This window comes from Impatiens glandulifera, chromosome 9 (genome assembly GCF_907164915.1).
Source record: "Impatiens glandulifera chromosome 9, dImpGla2.1, whole genome shotgun sequence".
In the NCBI taxonomy this organism is placed as follows: Eukaryota; Viridiplantae; Streptophyta; class Magnoliopsida; order Ericales; family Balsaminaceae; genus Impatiens; species Impatiens glandulifera.
In genome coordinates this window covers 37,785,216-37,805,244 of record NC_061870.1, presented here as the reverse complement: position 1 = coordinate 37,805,244, position 20,029 = coordinate 37,785,216, and the positions used below count along the sequence as shown (strand labels likewise).

At 36.3% G+C, this 20,029-nt stretch overlaps 5 protein-coding genes across 6 annotated transcripts; 4 read left to right on the top strand and 1 right to left on the bottom strand.

Moving 5' to 3' along the window:
* The first annotated feature begins 1,163 nt into the window (after positions 1–1,163).
* Positions 1,164–3,357, top strand: LOC124914670 (pentatricopeptide repeat-containing protein At5g19020, mitochondrial). Its single transcript, XM_047455260.1, has one exon. The coding sequence runs from the start codon at positions 1,256–1,258 to the stop codon at positions 3,350–3,352; it is 2,097 nt and encodes a 698-aa protein (XP_047311216.1). The 5' UTR covers positions 1,164–1,255; the 3' UTR covers positions 3,353–3,357.
* Positions 3,358–3,364: 7 nt separating this feature from the next.
* Positions 3,365–5,266, top strand: LOC124914671 (endo-1,3;1,4-beta-D-glucanase-like). The gene is made up of 7 exons (XM_047455261.1): positions 3,365–3,703; positions 4,028–4,049; positions 4,192–4,318; positions 4,424–4,514; positions 4,607–4,696; positions 4,790–4,890; positions 4,966–5,266. The coding sequence occupies exons 1-7, from the start codon at positions 3,556–3,558 to the stop codon at positions 5,107–5,109; spliced, it is 723 nt and encodes a 240-aa protein (XP_047311217.1). The 5' UTR covers positions 3,365–3,555; the 3' UTR covers positions 5,110–5,266.
* A 507-nt stretch (positions 5,267–5,773) lies between these two features.
* LOC124914479 lies at positions 5,774–8,605 on the top strand. Its single transcript, XM_047455035.1, has 2 exons — positions 5,774–7,970; positions 8,044–8,605. The coding sequence occupies exons 1-2, from the start codon at positions 5,895–5,897 to the stop codon at positions 8,467–8,469; spliced, it is 2,502 nt and encodes an 833-aa protein (XP_047310991.1). The 5' UTR covers positions 5,774–5,894; the 3' UTR covers positions 8,470–8,605.
* Positions 8,606–8,707: 102 nt separating this feature from the next.
* Positions 8,708–13,478, bottom strand: LOC124914480 (protein FAR1-RELATED SEQUENCE 7-like). Of its 2 annotated transcripts, XM_047455037.1 has the most exons (4): positions 13,260–13,478; positions 13,109–13,179; positions 9,012–11,339; positions 8,708–8,915 (listed from the first exon to the last, which is right to left on the bottom strand). In XM_047455037.1, exons 1-3 carry the CDS (start codon positions 13,277–13,279, stop codon positions 9,028–9,030), a joined length of 2,403 nt encoding a protein of 800 aa, XP_047310993.1. In that variant the 5' UTR covers positions 13,280–13,478; the 3' UTR covers positions 8,708–8,915; positions 9,012–9,027. The 2 variants fall into 2 exon arrangements, with proteins under 2 accessions (XP_047310993.1, XP_047310992.1); XM_047455036.1 differs by having other exon boundaries at positions 13,109–13,478.
* A 1,029-nt stretch (positions 13,479–14,507) lies between these two features.
* Positions 14,508–19,869, top strand: LOC124914939 (AP-5 complex subunit mu). The gene is made up of 8 exons (XM_047455572.1): positions 14,508–14,702; positions 14,813–14,959; positions 15,694–16,005; positions 16,754–17,022; positions 17,102–17,994; positions 19,225–19,284; positions 19,358–19,405; positions 19,540–19,869. Exons 1-8 carry the CDS (start codon positions 14,623–14,625, stop codon positions 19,609–19,611), a joined length of 1,881 nt encoding a protein of 626 aa, XP_047311528.1. The 5' UTR covers positions 14,508–14,622; the 3' UTR covers positions 19,612–19,869.
* Positions 19,870–20,029: the final 160 nt, after the last annotated feature.

Below are 20,029 nucleotides of genomic sequence, written 5' to 3'. Positions count from 1 at the left end.
TTTTTTATTTAATTGAATAATCTTATAAAAACTTATTTACTCTGATTTAATATAAAATTACTTTAAATAACTTTTTATTTCATCATTAATTTAATAATTCTAATAATATAATTCATTTCGAATAATATTTATAATATGCAGGCCCGATCGAATGGTAATGCAACCAATACAATTGCATAGGGACCCTCACTTTTTGTCCCTAAATTTTAAAATTTTAATATACAATATTATTAATTATATATTATATATTATAAAATATAAAATATATATTTTACCCTATAATATTATATTTTTTATATTTATTATGCTAATTTTTTTATATATAATAATATTTTTTTTCTCACTCAATTTTATATAATAATATATTACATTTTTTCTCTTTATATTATATATAATATAATAATATATTAAATTTTCTCTCTGCATATTATATCTAATATAATAATATATTATTATTTCTCTTTCTTCACGATCCTTTTATATCATTAACTCTTGATTATATTGTTTATATTTAGTAGCTTTTACATCTTTAATATTTTAATTTTTTTTTTCATAAATTCAATCATAATCGAAAATTTTTAAGGTAATCGAAAATTTTTAAGGTTATATTTTAATGCTCTTAAATTTATTTTTTTTATTTGTTCTTATTCTTATTCTTATATTTATCTTCATAATCTTTTCTAATTTAAAAATATTTATCATATTTTATTATTATTATAAAAACACCATACATAATATATCACAAATACTATAAAAGAAAGCTCCAAAATCATATTTTTTATTATTATTATAAAAATATCATACATAATATATCACAAATATTATTAAAGAAGGCTTCAAAATCACTAAAAGTATGACTACAAATATATATATTTAATATCTTTTTGATAAAAATATTACTAATATTATATTTATTTTAATTTTGAGACAAAAAATTTAAATTTGCATTACTCTCCAATTCAACATACATATTATTAATTAGCATATTATTAATTAGCATATTTCTATGGACATTACATTTTGTTCTTTTAAAGTTTGATTTGTATATAATTTGAACTATTATAATGTATTGCATTATTTATTTATTACATTACTAATATTAAAAATAATTTGAAAAAAACTACCTCTTCTAAATTAGACTAATTCCCGTCTTCATTAGTCAAATAATAATAATAATCAGTTCTGAGTTCTTTCTTCCCAAGGACGCCGCGACCGCCGTTCCGCACCTGCGGAGCGCCTCTGATGATCTCGTCTAATGAACATTGCATCCAGACCCAAACTGATCCTTGGATTCTCTCTCCAGATTCAGAGATGGGTCTCCAAGGTACCGTACATCATCCCTTCAGAACTTCCTCCATGTCCACAAGACCAGCTCCAGATCCTCTTGTATGGCCGGCAAGATAGCAGGCGGCGGGACGTTGAAATTTCAGTTGTTTCGGCGTTAAAATCTTGCACAGCTCTTTCTTCCATCGCTCATGGCAAACAAATCCATGGTCTTGTTATAAAGTTTGGGCTTGATTTCAATACTTTTATACAAAACAGTCTGATTAACATGTACGCGAAATGTGGTTCCATTTCCGATGCTCAGCTTATGTTCAATTCATGCCCTCGTTTGGATCCCGTCTCTTGCAATATAATGCTCGCTGCTTACGGAAAATCAGGCCAGCTTAACGATGCACGCCACCTGTTCGACGAAATGCCCTGTAAGGGTTGCGTTTCTTATACAACTATGATACTGTGTCTGACCCAAAGCAATTGCTTTAAAGAAGCAATTCAGATTTTTGGTGACATGAGATTGGCGGACGTTACACCCAACGAGGTGACTCTTTCGAATGTCATATCTGCCTACTCGCATACAGTTAATGTCGGCATCTGTCGAATGGTCCACGCTTTGGTGAAAAAGCTTGGTCTTGAAGTGTTCATTATTATTTCAACGAACTTGGTGCACGTGTATTCCCTCTGTTCAAGTTTGCAAGACGCTAGAATGTTGTTTGATGAGATTCCAGAGCCAAATGGAGTTTCCTGGAACGCTATGCTGAATGGGTATACAAAAGCAAACCTTATTGATTCAGCTATGGATTTGTTTGAGAAGATCCCTGTTAAAGATATAGTTTCTTGGAGTACAATTATTGATGGTTATCTGCAATTGGGAAGATTGAACGAAGCTTTATTATTATACAGAGAAATGATCTCTACAGGTGTAACTCCTAATGATTTTATAATTGTAGACGTTTTATCAAACTGTGCTCAATCAATGGCTTTGGTCGAGGGCCAGCAGTTCCATTGTATGTCGTTAAAGACTGGATTCGGCTGCTACGACTTCATACAAGCAACTATTATCCATTTCTACGCATGTTGCCAGAAAATCGATTCGGCACTAAAGCAATTTCACACCAGTAAGAAGAATCACGTCGCATCATGGAATGCAATTATTGCGGGATTGGTAAGGAATGAAATGGTCGAGAAAGCTCGAGTCTTTTTTAATCAGGCGCCCGAAAGAGATATTTATTCGTGGAGTTCGATGATTTCCGGTTATGCACAGAGTGAACAGCCTAAAGTAGCACTTGAACTCTTTCACGAAATGGTGGCAGCTGGTCTAAAGCCTAATGAAATTACCATGGTGAGTGTGTTATCTGCAATCGCGACGTTGGGCGATTTACGAGATGGAATAATGGCTCACGAATATATAATTACGAATTCGATCCCTCTGAACGATAACTTGACTGCTGCGATCATCGATGTGTATGCGAAATGCGGTAGTATCGGCACAGCCTTGGAAATTTTTCAACAGAATGTAGAAAAAATCAAATCGGTTTCGCCATGGAATGCGATCATTTGTGGGTTGGCGATCCACGGGCATGGTGACTTATCTCTATTGAGATTCTCGGATCTTCAGAAGCGAGGTGTGAAACCGAATGGGATCACGTTCGTGGGAGTTCTGAGCGCTTGTTGCCATGTTGGGAAAGTGGAAGAAGGGAAAAAGCATTTTGGGAGCATGAAAAACTTGTATGGGATTGAGCCTAATCTGAAACATTATGGATGTATGGTGGATCTTTTGGGGAGAGCTGGGAGATTGGAAGAAGCTGAAGAGGTGATAATGAGTATGCCAATGGAAGCTGATGATGTGATATGGGGGACATTGTTGGCAGCTTGTAAAACATATGGGAATTTGGAAATTGGAGAAAGGGCGGGAGAAGGATTGGCGAAAGTGCAGCCACGCCATGGAGGCGGTATGGTTCTTCTTTCAAGTCTTTACGCAGATGCAGGGAAATGGGAAGATGCGTTCTTGGCTAGGCGAGCGATTCAAAGCCAAGGAATGAAGCGTTCCACTGCTTATAGCGGCGTTTTGTGATAAAAGCTCGAATTTTGTTGTGTTATGAACCAGAGTTGACCTTTTTTTTTCTTTTGGAAAAATAAAATTGGTTTCTTTTTATAAAATGTATATTATTATATCTGCCGGCCGTCTGCATACTCGAGAAGAAGATCTCTCTTTTCTTTCTTTCTTTCTTTGTGCAGAATAGGGAGAGGAGAATTGAGACATAGAGTCATAGTAGTATGTCGTCTTCAGAGTGCTTTGAGAACCCACCAATCCTGAGCTCAACGTTCGGTAAAGGGATCGTGAAAGAGCTCGGAGGACTCAAGACCTACGTTGCCGGGACTGATCATTCAAAGCTTGCCATCGTCCTCATCTCTGATATCTTTGGTTAGTGACTGATTTACAGTGACGATTAAGTAATCCAAGCTTCTTTCGTTTACTATACTTGATTTATATCAATTTCAATTAAGAGCTTGTTTGATGTTTTTTTTGTTTGAATTAAGCCAATTGTTTTGAATGGATTATTTGGGGTTATTTTAGGTTCAATGACGAAACAATATTTATTTGTTGTAAAGAGTTTGTGGTAATTTGGTTTTTGGTTGATGATTGATCAATGAATAAAGGGTCCTTGATCAAACAAGGCCTAACGTTTAATAGCACAATCTACTGATTCCAAAGTCCCTTAAGCTTGTCTGCAAATTCATTTTGCAGGTTATGAAGCTCCAAATTTGAGGTATTGAAATTTGATTAGGCTTGTGTTTTTCTTTCCTTGTTTGATTGAAATTACAACTTTTATAAAGGAGAGTATCTATGTTTCAATTCAAGTTATCGTTTGATCTTGATAAGATATATATGTGTGTTCTTTGGTCGGAAAGGAAAGTAGCAGACAAAGTAGCAGCAGCTGGATTTCTAGTAGTTGTTCCTGATTTCTTCAATGGCGAACCTTATGACTTGGACAACCCAGCAATGAATCGAGAATCATGGAGAAAGGCTCACCCCACGGTTCTTCCTATTGATTTCGCGTTTTCTAGTCATTTTTAGACAGGCTTTTGAGGCAGATATTTAAAAAGAAAAACAATTCTCTTGGGTTTTTTATTTATCTCATAGGACAAAGGATACGAAGATGCCATAACCGTTATTGTTTCCTTGAGAGAACAAGGTGTAACTTCCATAGGAGCTGCAGGTTTTTGTTGGGGAGGTGAATTGAATTGAATTGAATGGCTCAATCAAGGATAATCTCTCATTTACATGTTAATGCTATTTTAATGAGGGTTTCACATTGTTCATCAGGTGTTGTAGTGGCAAAATTGGCCAAGACTGATCACATTCAGGGTGCAGTCATACTCCATCCAGGCCGCATCCCAGAAGATGAAGTTCCTGGTGAACATTCTAACCTAACATAAAGAAGACTAATTAATGTTATTATTATTATTACAAATAAATAAATAATAATGATAATAATAATACAATTAGAGATCAAGATTCCAACTGCTATACTGGGAGCTGAGATTGACCATGCTTCACCGCCTGATCAACTGAAACGCTTTGGAGAAATTCTTGCTGCTAAATCTGAGGTAGGATATTTTTTTACTTACCAAATAGATAGAATAATTATAAGAGAGAAGTAAAATAGATAATATATATTGTAGGTGATGGATAGTTTTGTGAAGATATTTGCTGGGGTAGGGCATGGATGGACGATGAGGTACAACAGGGAGGATAAATGGGCTGTCAAGAGTGCAGAGGATGCCCTACAAGACATGCTTAACTGGTTTATTAAACATGTTCATTAACTATTCCAAAAAGTAGGTGTCTCTTAATGGGCTGTGTTTGTTATAAAATAAGTGCTTACTTACACCACCTCAGTGAAAGCCCACACAAAATTGAATCAACATGTTTTGCTTAATATTATTATTATTATTATTATTATTAATTGTGAAAACTAGGGTTTATTAATTAATACAATAATATTTAGTGTATAATATCACAACACGCCCCCCCCTTGGTACCTTTAACTTGACACAAAACATTAAATCTTTTCACACCAAATAATTAATTTGATGACAGATCACACCAAATAACAAACGTACGATTGATCCTACATAAGAAGAATGTTAGTAGCTTACATTTTTAGCAACAATTATTGATCATAAAAATCACATCTTTGTCTTCTCTTCTTCTGCAGACGTGTGTGAAAATGCACTGCCTAGAGGATATAAATTATATCAAATAATCACGGCTTCACAGCTGGAATCTGACCCTGATGTAGACAGCTAATTAATTATCCTACAAACCACCATCGTTAATTCAAACAAACTTAACAGACTGCTTGCTTGGTGAAGAAGTTGTTATAAGCAAAATATTTGAAACAAGTCATAGTGTCTATTTAAGAATAGACATGATTGGTCGTGGAAAAAGAAAAAAAGGATAGGATCACGATAGAAAAGAAAAGAAAAGAATTGCAACGACATAAAGGAAGCAACTTTATTAATATTATTTATTTTCTATCTTCCTCCTCCATAAGCATTTTCTTCTCCCCCACACCCCAGACAGAACTCAAACTTCTTCCCCAAGAACAATGTCGGATGATGATGATGATCATCATCATAATAAAACAGATGTCCAAGGAGGAGAAACCAGTACCGTCGTCATAGATATGGAACAGACAAGCAGGGGCTCAACTATTTTCGAACCCCAGACCAGCAGCAGCATAGATAAAATCGAAAGCAGTAATGCCAATTCCATTTCTCAATCCTCTACATACGACCACGCCCCTGAGAAAAAGCTCACTCTCTTTGCCCTCCGCCTCGCCGTATTCGAGAAAGCAGCCACCGGCCTAGGAACTCTAGGCTTCATCTGGGCAACCGTCGTTCTTCTCGGCGGCTTCGCAATCACTCTCGACACTACAGACTTCTGGTTCATAACCGTCATTTTGGTCGTTGAAGGTGCTCGGATTTTCAGCCGTAGCCATGAGCTCGAATGGCAACACCAAGCCACATGGTCCATGGCCGGAAATAGCTTCCGGGCTATAAAATCCAGCTCACATTTCATTATCAAAAAGGTTAAATCAATTTTCAATTTCAAATTCAAACCCATTGTCAGCAGTAGACAAGTTTCCAGGAAACCACACCTGGTAAGCCGCAAAAACTGGAATCAGCAAAGGATTCCGACCAGAACCTGGGTGACATCAGATGTTCCTCTTTTACCATATGCCAAATCAGTTTTCCATACGAGAAACGTCAGCAAGTTTCTCAACTGGCTCCAGCTTGCATCTGCAACAGCCTGCGCTGTATTGTCTCTGATGAAGCTTATAAAACACGATTATGGCGAAATTGAGAAAGGAGATACGGACAAGAGGAATAGAAAGGCGGCCCTCACTATTTTCTACTCACTTGCCTTGGCAGAAGCTTCATTGTTTCTGTTGGAGAAGATTTACTGGGAGTATATGGTCATTTACTGCAAATTGCTGGACCAAGTTAACAAGGAATGTGAACTCGAATCTTTTGGAAAGATTTCCATCAAACGCTTCTTCTACGACGCTTACTCCAAGTGTGTCAACGGAAGCATTTTCGACGGTTTGAAAATGGACATGGTTTCGTTCGCTACGGAACTCATGGATTCAGATTCACCCGACGAACAGCTAATCGGAGTCAGAATCCTCAGGAAATTCATATCCTGCGAGAGGTTTTCAGACGATACGTTGCAGAAGATAGGGGTTAAAATATCCGTCATAGAAAGGCTGGTCGAGATGTTGAACTGGAAAGATTTCGAAGACGAAGAGATAAGATTATCTGCAGCAGAGATCTTGTCCAGATTAGTCAATAAAAAGCAGAATTCACTCCGGGTTGCTGGAGTACCAGGGGCCATGGAATCAATATCGTCGCTTCTCCAAATCAGCCGGAGTTCACATGGAGGTGCAGGCGACTGTATACCCGAAACGAAAATGAATCAGGACAATGAGAATTACGATTTCTGGTCATTCAATCATTTGGGACTTCTAATCATAAAGAAGCTTTCTCGTGACCATGAGAATTGTGGAAAGATTGGCAACACTAGAGGTCTCTTACCTAAGATCATAGATTTCACACAAGCCAGGGAGAGGCTACTTATGGAAGAAGACGAAACAGTTACGCAACCGGAGATTCTGACCCTCAAACGATCGCTTCAAGTACTGAAGATGTTAGCCAGCATGACAGGAAATACAGGCAAACAGCTCCGAAAAGAAATCTCTGAGATCGTCTTCACAATCAGCAACATAAGAGACATACTGAGGTATGGAGAGAAAAAACCTATTCTACAACAACTAGGGATTGAAATCTTGACAAGCCTGGCACTCGAAGACGATGCGACCGAAAGGATCGGAGGAACAGGCGGAGTCCTCAGAGAATTATTCAACATCTTCTTTAACCAAGATATGCCTGAAAGCCATATTCATGTCAGAGCTGTGGCAGGACAAGCTTTAGCAATGTTGGCACTAGAAAGCAAAAATAACTGTCATCGGATTCTAAAACTGAGGGTTATCGAAAAACTAATCGTAGCCTTGAAGATTCCCCTCTTGCAAATTAACGCCGCCAGAATCTTGAGAAACCTGTGCGCCTATTCTGGAGGCGAACACTTTGCACAATTGAGAGGCATCACATCTGCAGCACCAACAGTAAGTTCATAATTCTCTACTTATGCACAAACAAAAAAGAATTTAGGGTTTCTCAGAAATTGAAATTATGCAGGTTCTAAGAGGTATCATGGAAGAAGATAGCAAATTGCTAGAAGTGATGGTGGGATTGGCAGCACATGTTTTCAAATACATGACTACAAAGGAATCAAGCGAAATATTCCAGAGAGAATTAGGAATCGAAAAGGCTGAATTAGGGAATGTGCTTATTGGGATTCTGAAGAAACACGAGTATCCTCCAATAAAGACTCCAAGAATGAGGAGGTTCGTCATAGAGTTGACAATTACTATGATGAAGCACGATGAAACCAACATTCAGATGTTCAAGGAACTGGAACTCTTAAAACAGTTGGAGTCTGTTACAGAAACAACGTCGGAGTTGGAAAGCTTCAATGTTTTCTGTGGCACAGTTGGATTGGGCCGTCACAGCATAACAATTCATTCCTTGGTAGAAGATGCAATGAAGCTGCTTGAAGATTGAAATATAGTATCTGTTTTATTTAACACTAAAAAGGATAAATCAAATAATTGTTGAAACAGTAGTATCATTTGTTGAGAGCACAAGTCAAAAACTATGTATTCTCATTCTTCAGATATTAAGTTTTTCATGCCTTGCACTCTTCTCCCTGTAGATGCTTAGGAGAAGAAAGTGCATCAAAATCATGGAGGAGAATGCATTTATTAGCAACAAAATTAAGAAGGTTACAGAATACCCATCATTAAGCTTCCAAAGAAAGGATCACTACAATAATAATGATAATAATAATAATAAAATGTACAGGATTTTCTCAACCAGCTACATGATTACAGATTCAAAAGAAGCATATACTTGTATCTTTCAAGACCTCCCCATAATTTCAAGTATAAATCTGATTTCAGATTAAAAAAGAAGCATCCAAGCAAATAAATCCCCACTAGGCACAGCATCTGTACAAACCCAATAAATAATAATTTAAGCAAGAATTAGGTTTAAGCACAGTTCATGTAAAGGCAGCAAAGAAAAAACGGAAGTCTGTGACTGACCTTGTTCATATAGCCGTCAGTTTTGCCAACATAGATTTCTACGTCCTTCCTGCATGATCTCGAAAGCAATCTTGTATCTTTCGAGAGAGGTTGCCCCTGCTTCGATGTAGTTACGAGCTTCTTCTCTTAGAGTCCACAACATCAACGCCCTGAAATCTTGAGATCCACCGCCTGAATCGACATCCCTTAGAATACCATACTTGGCATGTTTCGTCCATCGATGCAGTATATATCGAGATGGAAGCTCCCTTATATTCATAATCTGAAATATCTTTAAGGCATGCCTGCACAGCACACCTTCAAATTCAAACATTTTACAGCTGCAACTAACATTAAGATTTGAACCATTGAAGGCAACCGTATTCCTCTCATCTCCATTCCCACACTTCTGCACCAAATATCTATTGATGGAACCTTCTACATTAATCTTTATTCCAACGTAACTGAAGCATTCCAAAAGTTCTTTCTGAAAAGCTTTGAACATTGTCAATGTATAAAGCCTTCTACCTTGTTCTTCTATCGGGTCTTTCGTGTGAAGAGGGCTCTGTAAATTGAATGAGTTGAAATCCTCCTTCCTTTCTTCCTCCCGACGTTGCTCCACAGCTTTTTCATACCGTATGACAAACTCATTCACGGGGGAATGAGCGTTCAAGAACGTACCAAAGAAAGGTTTCATGCTTCCATCCAAAGGGATGCCTGCGAAGAAAGTTGCGCGGAGGTACAACGGTACCCAACTTTTGCGTGTTCTATACATTTCCTTCAACCAAGTGTTCTCCTTCAAATCGTATTTGTTCAAAAGTGCATTCCAGGCAGAATCGAATTCACTTGGGGTCTGACTCTGAGAAATGCAAGTTTCGTATTCATATTTGAACTCGTTATCCATAGAGAGAAACGGTCCTAAATATTGCTGTTCGTTCGCCTTAATTTGCCATGAAGAAAATCTGTGATGAGCGCCTGGAAAAACTTGAGCGATCGAATGCTGAATAGATGTGTCTTTGTCGGCTATAATCGACAATGGGAGTCGTCCAGACATAGCCCTAACCCATGTCTGGAAAAGCCAAGTAAAAGATTCTTCAGATTCATCTGCAATCAATGCACAGCCGAGAAGCACAGGTTGCATATGGTGGTTTACCCCGATGAAAGAAGCAAATGGGACCAAATAGCTATTGCTCCTGTAAGTTGTATCTAAAACAATGGCATCCCCGAACTGACTACAAGAGAATCTAGACCGTCCATCAACCCAGAAAACACTTCCACATTTTCCTTCATCATCCACTTCTATTGCATAAAAGAATCCGGTGTCGTCTGCTTGTCTAGACTGAAAATAAGAAAGAAGCATAGGGTACCAATCGGTTCCAATATTATTTTCACGCTCTCCTTTGACTAGGTCAATTCCATCAATCGGGTCTGAGAAATTTATATCTCTTAATGAACAATTAACATCCTCTCTAAACCCCTTTTGACTGGAAGCAACTGGGGAGTCAAGCTGGTGATTGTGTTCTTTGTTCAATCGATCAACTACCCACCTTCCCGATTCTTGCTTTTGGATCCTCAAGTATGCCCCACAACCAACCCTTGAAGGATGCTGATGTCCTTCCTTAGAGCACACAAACCTTCGGGATGTAATTGAACCATCGTTCTTTGATCTGAACAACTGACCAATACGCACTTTGAACCCTGCGCAAGAAGAATACCCGTGATAATATTTATATGCTTCATTAGCAGAAGCAAATTCAAGACCCTTATAGGGCTGAATTGAAGGTACTCCTCCTTCAGCTTGTTCCCTTTTCAAACGTTTGACATCAACAACAGCATCTGTTGGGATTTGTTGCCCATTTTCATGTGACCTTATTCCAGTTCTAGTGGATACAATAGCTGAAGATCTGGCAGCTGGAAATACTTTCCTTTGTATGCTGGGTGGCTGAATTTCCCCAGGAAGTCCAAGGTCGTGATTGTGGTCCGACTTGACATTTGCTATAGCCCACTTTCCAGAATCATTTTTTTGAACCCTTATGAATGCTGGACACCCTGTTCTTGAATTGGTTTGGAATCCCTCTTTTGAACACACAAATCTCCGAGAAATAACTGAACCATCAACTCTGGACCGGTACAACTGGCCAATCCTAATCTTGAATCCAGCTTGCGCTGCATGTACGTTATAGAACTCCTGTGCATCTTCTGCTGAGTCAAACTCTAATCCTAAATGTGGTTCAAGCTTGGACTCTCCTTCATTACCTTTTGTTCCATTATTTCTATTAACCATTACACCCACTTGTTTCGACCGAACAGTCATAATTTTTCCAAGCTCTTCTCTGTTCATATCAGTATCTGTGAAATAGTACACACATTAGAGAAGAACATGATCACTTGCAAATATAAAGTTTCCAGAATTTTCTCAAGATTGTTATATTATACCAGACAGGCCATTCACAAGAAAGATTACAAACACAACTTTTTACATGTGAGAGGTAAATGCTATAAGAAACAAACAAACAAAAAATTAGATAACTGAACAAAGGCTATTAAAATCAATGGTTAACATAAACATAGAATATAAGAATTTAACTATTTATAAAACCAAATCCATAAAATCAAATTGTTATAACACAAGCAGCCTAGGGCTGCCTAATATAGTTAGTATAGATAATAAATACACAGAAATACTGTATCACTTATTTTAAGTATATCAAATACAAAGGAAAAAGGACAGCATGTGAAATTTTGAGCAGTTGCACTGATACAAAATGACATAAGAGTCAGGTATAATCAAATAGAGAAAAAAGGCTCTAAATTAAAACTTCCATTAAAAAGAAGCAAATGAATGACTTTCATAAAAATCTGACTGATTACCTTCTTCACTCGGTTAAAAGTGGATACATATGTTTTTAGACAGCCAAACAAATTGAAAGAGATCACTAGAAGAACAATCTAACTATACTTTCTAGAAATTAGACTAAATCACACTCAACAACTATTCCACATGTATTAATCTGTAGATATGATGAATGATCACAGGCACCTGGTTCTATTTCTGGAGAAAATAGAGTATTTCATAGTTCAAGCTTGTAATAATCCATTATAATAATTATACTTCTTGGTTCATCTCAAATTCAACTTGGTATTTGAGCATCCACATGCAACTCATATTTGGATGTGTTGGCGCATAAAGAAACAGTTAAAATCTGTAACCGAACTTGCATACCTCATAGCAGGTTTTAAAGATGCCTTTAAAAGTATTAGCCTATAAATACAGTAGTACACAACAACTCAATATAGGGATACTGAACATGAATGTATCAGTTTTGGCCAAAAGAGATGCTCAGGAAAAAGTGTGCTCCTACTGTTATTCTAAAAGGCAACAAGAGAAGCATCTCATAAAAGCTTGGATTTCAAACTGAATATGCACAGTAATAACAACTATATAACAACAGCTCAATATAGTGATAATGTACATTAGTTTACCACTTTTGGCCAAAGAGAAGCTCAGAAAAGGTTTATCCATGTTATTCAAGAAAAAGGAAACAATAGAAGAACCCATAAGAGATCGGATTTTGACTTCATATGGAATACTCTAACGTCTAGTTCTGAGAGGAAGCTCATTCATGCTTTTGTGTTACCAAAGCTTTTAGAAGAAAGTCCTTAGTCAAGCTAATGCATCGCTTCTTGACAATTTAATGATGTGCTTAAGCAAATCACCAATAGTTTTATATTCTACAAATATCAACTTCTCCAGAAAATGGAATTGTCCATCTATGTGAAGTTGTGAACACACGCTAAATAATGACATAACCAAGCAAAATGAAACTGTTCTCAAGGAAACCGAAATAAACACATGAACAAATTCCAAATTGTCTGGAGATATGGATAAGTTGGTAGTTTTCTTTTTGTACTGAGAAAGGACGAGAGATTATGCAAAATATTCAACAAGCTGAAAGCCTGAAATGATGATAAAATAACCAATTAAATTACACTAGGGTCAGGCCAATCGATCATGCCGAGCAAAAGATGGATGTCAAATCTCCATTTCTTAATCCAGTAACACGCTATATCAACGCCAGACAGATTAAAAATAGCAGAAAATGAAATTAGGGTTTTACCTTGGGATATCTGAAGCTGAACTCGGTTAGGGTTTTGCAACGAAACTTCAGATGTGTAGCTAAGACGAGGCCTTTGAACCAAAAAAAGAAGTGCGTGAGACAGGTTTATCGCTGCAATCTGCATGCATTTCGATGAAAGAAAAAAAGATACATTTGACAGAAGGAGATCATCAAATGAGATTGCGAGCCCCCGTGAGATCGAATTGTATTTGTATGATCAAACACAAGGATGTGCAGCAGCCCTCACGCCTCTCTTATTTGCTTTCTTCTCCATTCTCTTCTTTCAGAGTCAATCGTCATCAAGCTTCGGGGTCTCGCTTTGCTATGCGAATCACAATTCCCAATTCCCAACCTCACCCTCTCCTCTTATATCGATATATATATCCCTAAATATATATATATATATATATAATGTCCGAGCTCAGCGTATTGGGAGAGAGTCGAAAATAATATGATAAATGAAAGTGATGGAACCACTATATATATATATATATATATATATATATATATATATATATATATATTGGATTGGATCATATAATATTACTTACTTATTAATCCAACTTGTTGAACCAATTAACACCATCTCACTTATTAATCTAACTTAATTATATGGCATTTCATATTTAAATTGGTTGCGAGTTAATTTCAAGATCCATAAATATTTTTATTTTCTTTTGGAGATCTTTGAGATAGAGTGATTTTCCTATACTGAGTTAAAATTTTATTTTATTTTGATAAAGAATAATATTGAATTAAGTTAGTTGAATAAATATTAAAGAGTTTTTATTTTTGTAGAGAAATATAAATGACTATATATATAAAATTCAATTCTAATAAATAATTTATCTACCAAACAACTTTTTTAAATTATAAGCCTCAAATCAAATAAGGTAGTTGCACAAATGAGACTACAATAAGGTAGTTGCACAAATGAGACTACAGTGTCATTTGAAAAGTATATAAATTAATAAAATGTAACTTTTTTAATATAAGAATGTGTTATTAACACATTAATAATAATTATTTGTAAGGAAAATTAATATTTCAGTAGTTAAAATTATTGACCAGTTTAGATTGAGAGTTTATTTTTAAAATTATAAAATTTATTTAAAAAAAATATTATTTTTAAATAATTAAAGTATAATTTTATAATATTCTTAAATAATTAAAGTATAATTTTATAATATTCTTAAATAAGTTTAATATTATTTAAAATTTATTTGTAAGTAAAAAAATATTTTTAATTTCATCACTTAAATAAATTAAAGTACTAAAGTATAATTTTATAATATTCGAAGACATTAAATAATAAGAATGCATTTATATTTTATACAAGTAAACTATTCTTACATACACAATTAATTATTTTCAAATAATTCAAGATAAAAAAAAAAGGGGGATGGAAGCTGGATGTAGAATAGAATAAACTGCAGTTTCGTTCCCCTGAATCTTCCTTCCTTCATTCCTATTCTCTTCTACTCCAATTGAAGAAGTAATTGCAGCTTTTACTGATGGAGAACTCCTTGGCCGGCGGCTGTAGTATCAGAGCCCTTTGGATCCTGAATCTTCAGGATGTCATCGTCTTCTCCAGGTTCTATGCTTTTCTATTCTTATACCGTTGTTTCTCTAAGCATTGTTCATTATTTTTTTTCTGACTAATTCATGTTTTCCAAGCTGATTTTGGCGTTCTACTGCCTGCAGGAGGTTTCCGGTTGTGGAAAGGCGGTGGCGATCAGCTTGTAAGACTTGGAACGACTCTTCACCAGATGGTAGCCATAAATACTCCGTACTGTCATTGATTCCTTCCGATTCAGAGCTAGCAGCTGCTTTCGCTGACCGGAAGAAGAGGTTGTTTTCTACTTAATTCTATTGGTCTCTCTCTTTCTCTATCTCATGTCTTCCAAGATTCCGCTGGAGGCAATTATTCTTGTTAGTTGAGCGTTTCAGCAAAGATATATCTTTTATCAATGTAAGGTTAGCTCAATGAATTGGGGTTTGAAACTTTGTGTGGGAGTTTGAGTTTCATCCAACCTTGGATTAATAACTAAACCAATTCCGAATTTCGGGAAGAGTTGAATTCTAGGTCTGTTGTTTCTGGGTTTTTGTCTGGGTAACCATAGTTTATTTTCCAGCAGCTATGGGATATACATGATTTTAGGAAAATGTTGGCTTCATCAATGAATCAACAAAAATGACTTAGTTTGTGCTACTTGATTATACTAACTTAGAAATTATCTTACATTCTTATTATGCTGTGCGTTTCTCCTTAAGGTTGCACTTTTGGGTTAAGTTGGTAGATGCTTCTATTTATCAAGCTAATTAAATTTAACAGCCCTGAGCTCAAGGGCACAAAGATTTTGTTGTATTATTGATAACGTAGTCGAAAAGATGAATCCTTATGTATTAGATTCTATAGATATATCACAATGTCTTTGATTGGGGACTCTTTTTGACCACAGATAATTTACTTGATCTTTTGAATACTTGAGAGTTGGTTCCTTTTGTAATGTGTTAAATGGCAATGCTTCTATTAATGGTGTTTATTTGGATATCATAATTACTGAGTTCCTATAGTTTTATAGGGAGGGATCAGTTCGTGGCTTTGGCATTCGTGTTGTTCAGTCAACCGAAGGATCTGATTCTTGGGTTGATGATCCAATTACTCGCCATATTATAAGCTTATACATGAACAAAGAGGACGAAACAGAGAAATATATCTTATGGCCTTTTATTCTGCACATAAAAGGCCCTTACTGCATCCTTGTGTTGCCCCTAGTTGAGCCCCGTCATGTGAAAGAATATGCGAGAATTTGTACACAATCTGGTTGTGGAAGTGCTGTTGGTGGGGATGGAAGTATATCCTCCCTTTTACTTGAGCTTCCTTCAATTACAGGGTATGGTAAGTTATTCATTGCTGTTTCATTGTTCTGCACATTATAGAGGAACTAGGTCGGGCCATATTAGTCTTTCCCATATTGTTCACACCTTGTTATCTCTTGTTCCTTCATCTTTGTATATGGAGGTAGAAAAGTAAATGTGGGGTTATCAATGGCTAAGCCTCTTATCAGATATTGGCCTTCATATATTTTCCATTACTATGCAATCCCCTTCCATGTTTAGATTTTACTAGAATTTTCTAATTTTTGCTAACCTATATGCTTATGACTTCTGAACATTTTATGTGTAGTACTAATCGATAGGGCCTCATTGGTAAAGTGCTTCAAGATCTTGGGCCCATATGAAAAAAAGATGGATCAAAACATATTTGGATGTGATTATGTTTCTAAATTAAACTTAGTCGGAGACAGATTCATAAATTGATTCAATTTTTTTTCATATTGATACAAAATGTATTTCCAAATGAGGTTATGAACCTCCCCAATCTATAAGTAGGTTTTAAGAATTGTCGCATGCTAAAATTATCATCTTGCACTGCGTTCATGTCATGTATGAAGATTATCATGTGAATTGAGTAAACTAATTCCTGTTTCAATGGATGGCTAGTAATGATTAAGCTTAAATTATCTGATGATGCTTTTATCAGGAATAATGGGTAAACTTTCTTCATCTAGAATGCGATAGGCTTTTATCGATAGAATATCTGCTAAACTAATTGTGTATCATTTACTTAATCTCTTTCAGGGCTTTGATGGTGGCACATGCTTTGGGTGACATAGTTACTGGGGATACTCCAGAACCTGAGGTAGTTGTTAATGCACCGTCCGTAGGCGGTTTGCTGGACTCATTAACTGGAAGTATGGGGATAACAGGCAGAGCGAAGCCTGTGGTAGCACCGGTTCCAGTTTCTACCATCTCAAGCGCTGTTTCTACTCTGGAAGCGCCAAAAGTTGGTTCGAGACCCTTCGACAAAGAGGCACTTAGAACATTTATTATTAGTTCGATGCCCTTTGGTTGGTACATATTTTGTTTGGATTTTCTCATCTGTTGTTCTGTGAATCTGTTCTGATATATGGTTACCAATCTTCTTAGGCACACCATTGGACCTCAACCACTCCAACATATCTGCCATTAAGCTTTATGGCTTTGCTTCCTCAGATTTGCCTCCAGCAGACAGGAAACAGCCGGCATGGAAACCGTATCTTTACAAGGGAAAGCAGAGAATCATTTTCACTATTCATGAGGCTATTCATGCAGCATTGTATGATAGGGATGATATACAAGACAGTATCTCAATTTCAGGTCAAGTAAATTGCCGAGCAGAGTTAGAAGGCCTGCCTGATGTTTCACTTACCATGACAGGATCGGAGACAGCACATATTGATGTATTATCATATCATCCTTGTACTCAAATTCCAGAACAAGGAATATCTAAGCAAGCTGTCATATTTTCACCTCCGCTTGGTAATTTTGTTCTAATGCGTTACCAAGCAACTTGTGATGTCGGGCCTCCAGTTAAGGGGTTTTACCAGCTTTCTATGGTCTCTGCCAACGAAGGGGCTTTTTTGTTCAAGTTGCACCTCATGGACAGGTACAGATCCCCTCTTACAATGGAGTTTTGCACTGTGACAATGCCTTTCCCTAGGAGAAGAGTTGTGTCACTTGATGGGACACCTTCAATTGGAACAGTTTTATTTACTGAACACTCAGTTGAGTGGAAAATCATAACCAGCGGAAGGGGTATTACTGGAAAAAGTGTTGAGGCTACATTCCCGGGTACCATTAAATTTGCTCCGTGGCAAGTTCAAAGGTCACCTTTCTTAGCATCGATACTTGGAAATGACCTGGATGAAGACAGTGATGCAGAGATAGAAGGAACCAACAATCCGAATCTAGAGGAATCTTTGGTGGAAAAGATGAACAAGGACCTCCTACCAGTTGATCTTGATGAGCCATTTTGCTGGCAAGCATATAGTTATGCTAAAGTAAGTGCACTTTTGACAAATGAGCTTTTTTTTATAAGTATTGTCTTAAATCTCTTCATCTAATCTAGAATGGAATTCTTTATTGTTCAATGCAATTACGTAGTTGCCATTGTCCCAGTCAGGATGAATTTGCCATCTTAAAATAGTACTTGAACTATTCATCATGGTCCTTTACTGAACATCTAAGATTTTAAAGCTTATCTTGGCTTTTTAAAAGTAAAACTTACTATTTTCTTGATGAGGATTTCCTTGAGATAAATAAGAAATCCACCCGATTACCAGATTTGGATTCTAATTTTACTATTGGATGAATGCATGTTTGTTTTTAATTGCCTTTTCTCTCCATAAAGTAGAAATCCAATGGAAAGGTGGGTTGGAGAGGGTAAGGGACTAGATAAATTTGTTATATGTTTCAGATAAAGCAATAGATAGATTGATATCAATCAGGAGAGTCAGCATTGGTAGTATATCACACTAGTAAGCCAAAGTTGACTACTGACTAGTAACAAAGTTTATGCATTCATTCGATGATCACTCCCCATCGAGCCATGGTGAAGCAGCTACTGTTTGTCACTTCCGTGAGAACGATGATGTTGAGGAGATGAATGATTTAGAGGCAGGACTAAACCTAACTGAAGTTTAGGAGGAAAGGCGACCTCATCCCATATGAAATCTTTGTCACAACTTTCTGTACAGAGGATTTAGAGAAGGTGTGAAGCCGCTAAATGTCTGGAAGTTGCTATTAAGGATCAGAACAAAAAGGAAAAAATTAGATCAAAGAAGAAGGAGATGACAGAATCGGAAAAAGAGCAGAAATGAATTTTTCGGGGGTCAACCATGTCGTAGGGAAATGAGCTTCATTCTGAGACCGAGAGTTTCCGATTTTAGTGAGTTTCATTGACCCTTGTGGTCTTTTTCTGAACTCATGAACATACTTGGTTGTACTTCTATCATAGATGTGACTTGACTATGATTTTAATGAAATTTTAATTTTTTTTCCTTAAAAAAATAAGAAAAGATTCATAGTTAACTAGTAATCTGGTACCCACCCTGCATAAAAAAAATCTCATGTTAGTAGTTATTTGAATTTGATGTATGCTTATTGTATTAGGGACTTATTTCTCAAAACTAAGCCTCTAAGATAAGTTAAAGTATATGCCCTGCTGTTCAATGTGGTTAGTGAGTGATGTCAGCTTGCGCAAATGGCTCACTTTTGTTATATGATATCAGGTTTCTTTCAAGATTATCGGGGCATCTTTAACCGGAATATCTATAGATCCTAAATCTTCTGTAAGTTGCTGAACTCACTTATCTAATGCTACCTGCTTGTCCGAACTCATAATAATATTTGTGCTATTTGTAGGTTAATATCTTTCCACCTGTTAAAGCACCTGTGGAGTTCTCAAGTCAGGTAATAACCTTAAAAACATGTTTTTTACATTTATTTCATATGCACGCCATATAGTACGATATATAGTGAATGTGATTTGAGCTCCTTTGGGGTTTTGTTATTTCTTTTTATTGGTGGTGTTCATTTTCTGCCAGGTTATTTCTGGAGATTATATACTTTGGAATACATTGGGGAAGTGCCCATCTGTTGCCATAGCTAAAGCATAATTAAAAAATATTGTTATCCACAAAAAATTCTTTTAGCCAGCAGGAGAGAATACAGTGAAAGATGATGAACATCTAGCTGGTGGTTCCGTTTCGGCTTGAATCTTGGTCAGATTTATCAACTCTTTATTACAATCACTTGAATTTTGTTGGATTCTAATTTTTTTTTAATGTAAACAGTTATTTGATAAGTGTATACAATCCCTTGAATTTGTGACAAGAAATGCATAAAAAAACGTGTCAAGTTGAATTTAATTTGCTTAAGTTATTTGTAGCGTTATAGATATGGGGTAGTGAACAGTGTGATAATTTGACAGCTAGGTGCTTGCTTATGACATGATTAGGTCCAGTCCCCAAAGGCAATTTCATGCAAATGTAAATTGAAAATTCTCTTGTAAAGGCAGGAGGCTTTAATCATAGT

What these genes read in the sequence shown, in the direction of transcription:
- LOC124914671 (XM_047455261.1), top strand. Translation starts at nt 3,556, where the DNA reads ATGTCGTCTTCAGAGTGCTTTGAGAACCCACCAATCCTGAGCTCAACG. An exon ending in TATGAAGCTCCAAATTTGAG is followed by an intron (nt 4,050 to 4,191) that starts GTATTGAAATTT and finishes TTGGTCGGAAAG; the next exon opens with GAAAGTAGCAGACAAAGTAG. An exon ending in GGAGAAAGGCTCACCCCACG is followed by an intron (nt 4,319 to 4,423) that starts GTTCTTCCTATT and finishes TTTATCTCATAG; the next exon opens with GACAAAGGATACGAAGATGC.
- LOC124914479 (XM_047455035.1), top strand. Translation starts at nt 5,895, where the DNA reads ATGTCGGATGATGATGATGATCATCATCATAATAAAACAGATGTCCAA. An exon ending in TCACATCTGCAGCACCAACA is followed by an intron (nt 7,971 to 8,043) that starts GTAAGTTCATAA and finishes GAAATTATGCAG; the next exon opens with GTTCTAAGAGGTATCATGGA.
- LOC124914480 (XM_047455036.1), bottom strand. Translation starts at nt 13,232, where the DNA reads ATGCAGATTGCAGCGATAAACCTGTCTCACGCACTTCTTTTTTTGGTT. An exon ending in TCAGCTTCAGATATCCCAAG is followed by an intron (nt 11,340 to 13,108) that starts GTAAAACCCTAA and finishes ACTATTTCACAG; the next exon opens with ATACTGATATGAACAGAGAA.
- LOC124914670 (XM_047455260.1), top strand. Translation starts at nt 1,256, where the DNA reads ATGAACATTGCATCCAGACCCAAACTGATCCTTGGATTCTCTCTCCAG.
- LOC124914939 (XM_047455572.1), top strand. Translation starts at nt 14,623, where the DNA reads ATGGAGAACTCCTTGGCCGGCGGCTGTAGTATCAGAGCCCTTTGGATC. An exon ending in GAGCTTCCTTCAATTACAGG is followed by an intron (nt 16,006 to 16,753) that starts GTATGGTAAGTT and finishes AATCTCTTTCAG; the next exon opens with GGCTTTGATGGTGGCACATG. An exon ending in AAGCATATAGTTATGCTAAA is followed by an intron (nt 17,995 to 19,224) that starts GTAAGTGCACTT and finishes ATATGATATCAG; the next exon opens with GTTTCTTTCAAGATTATCGG.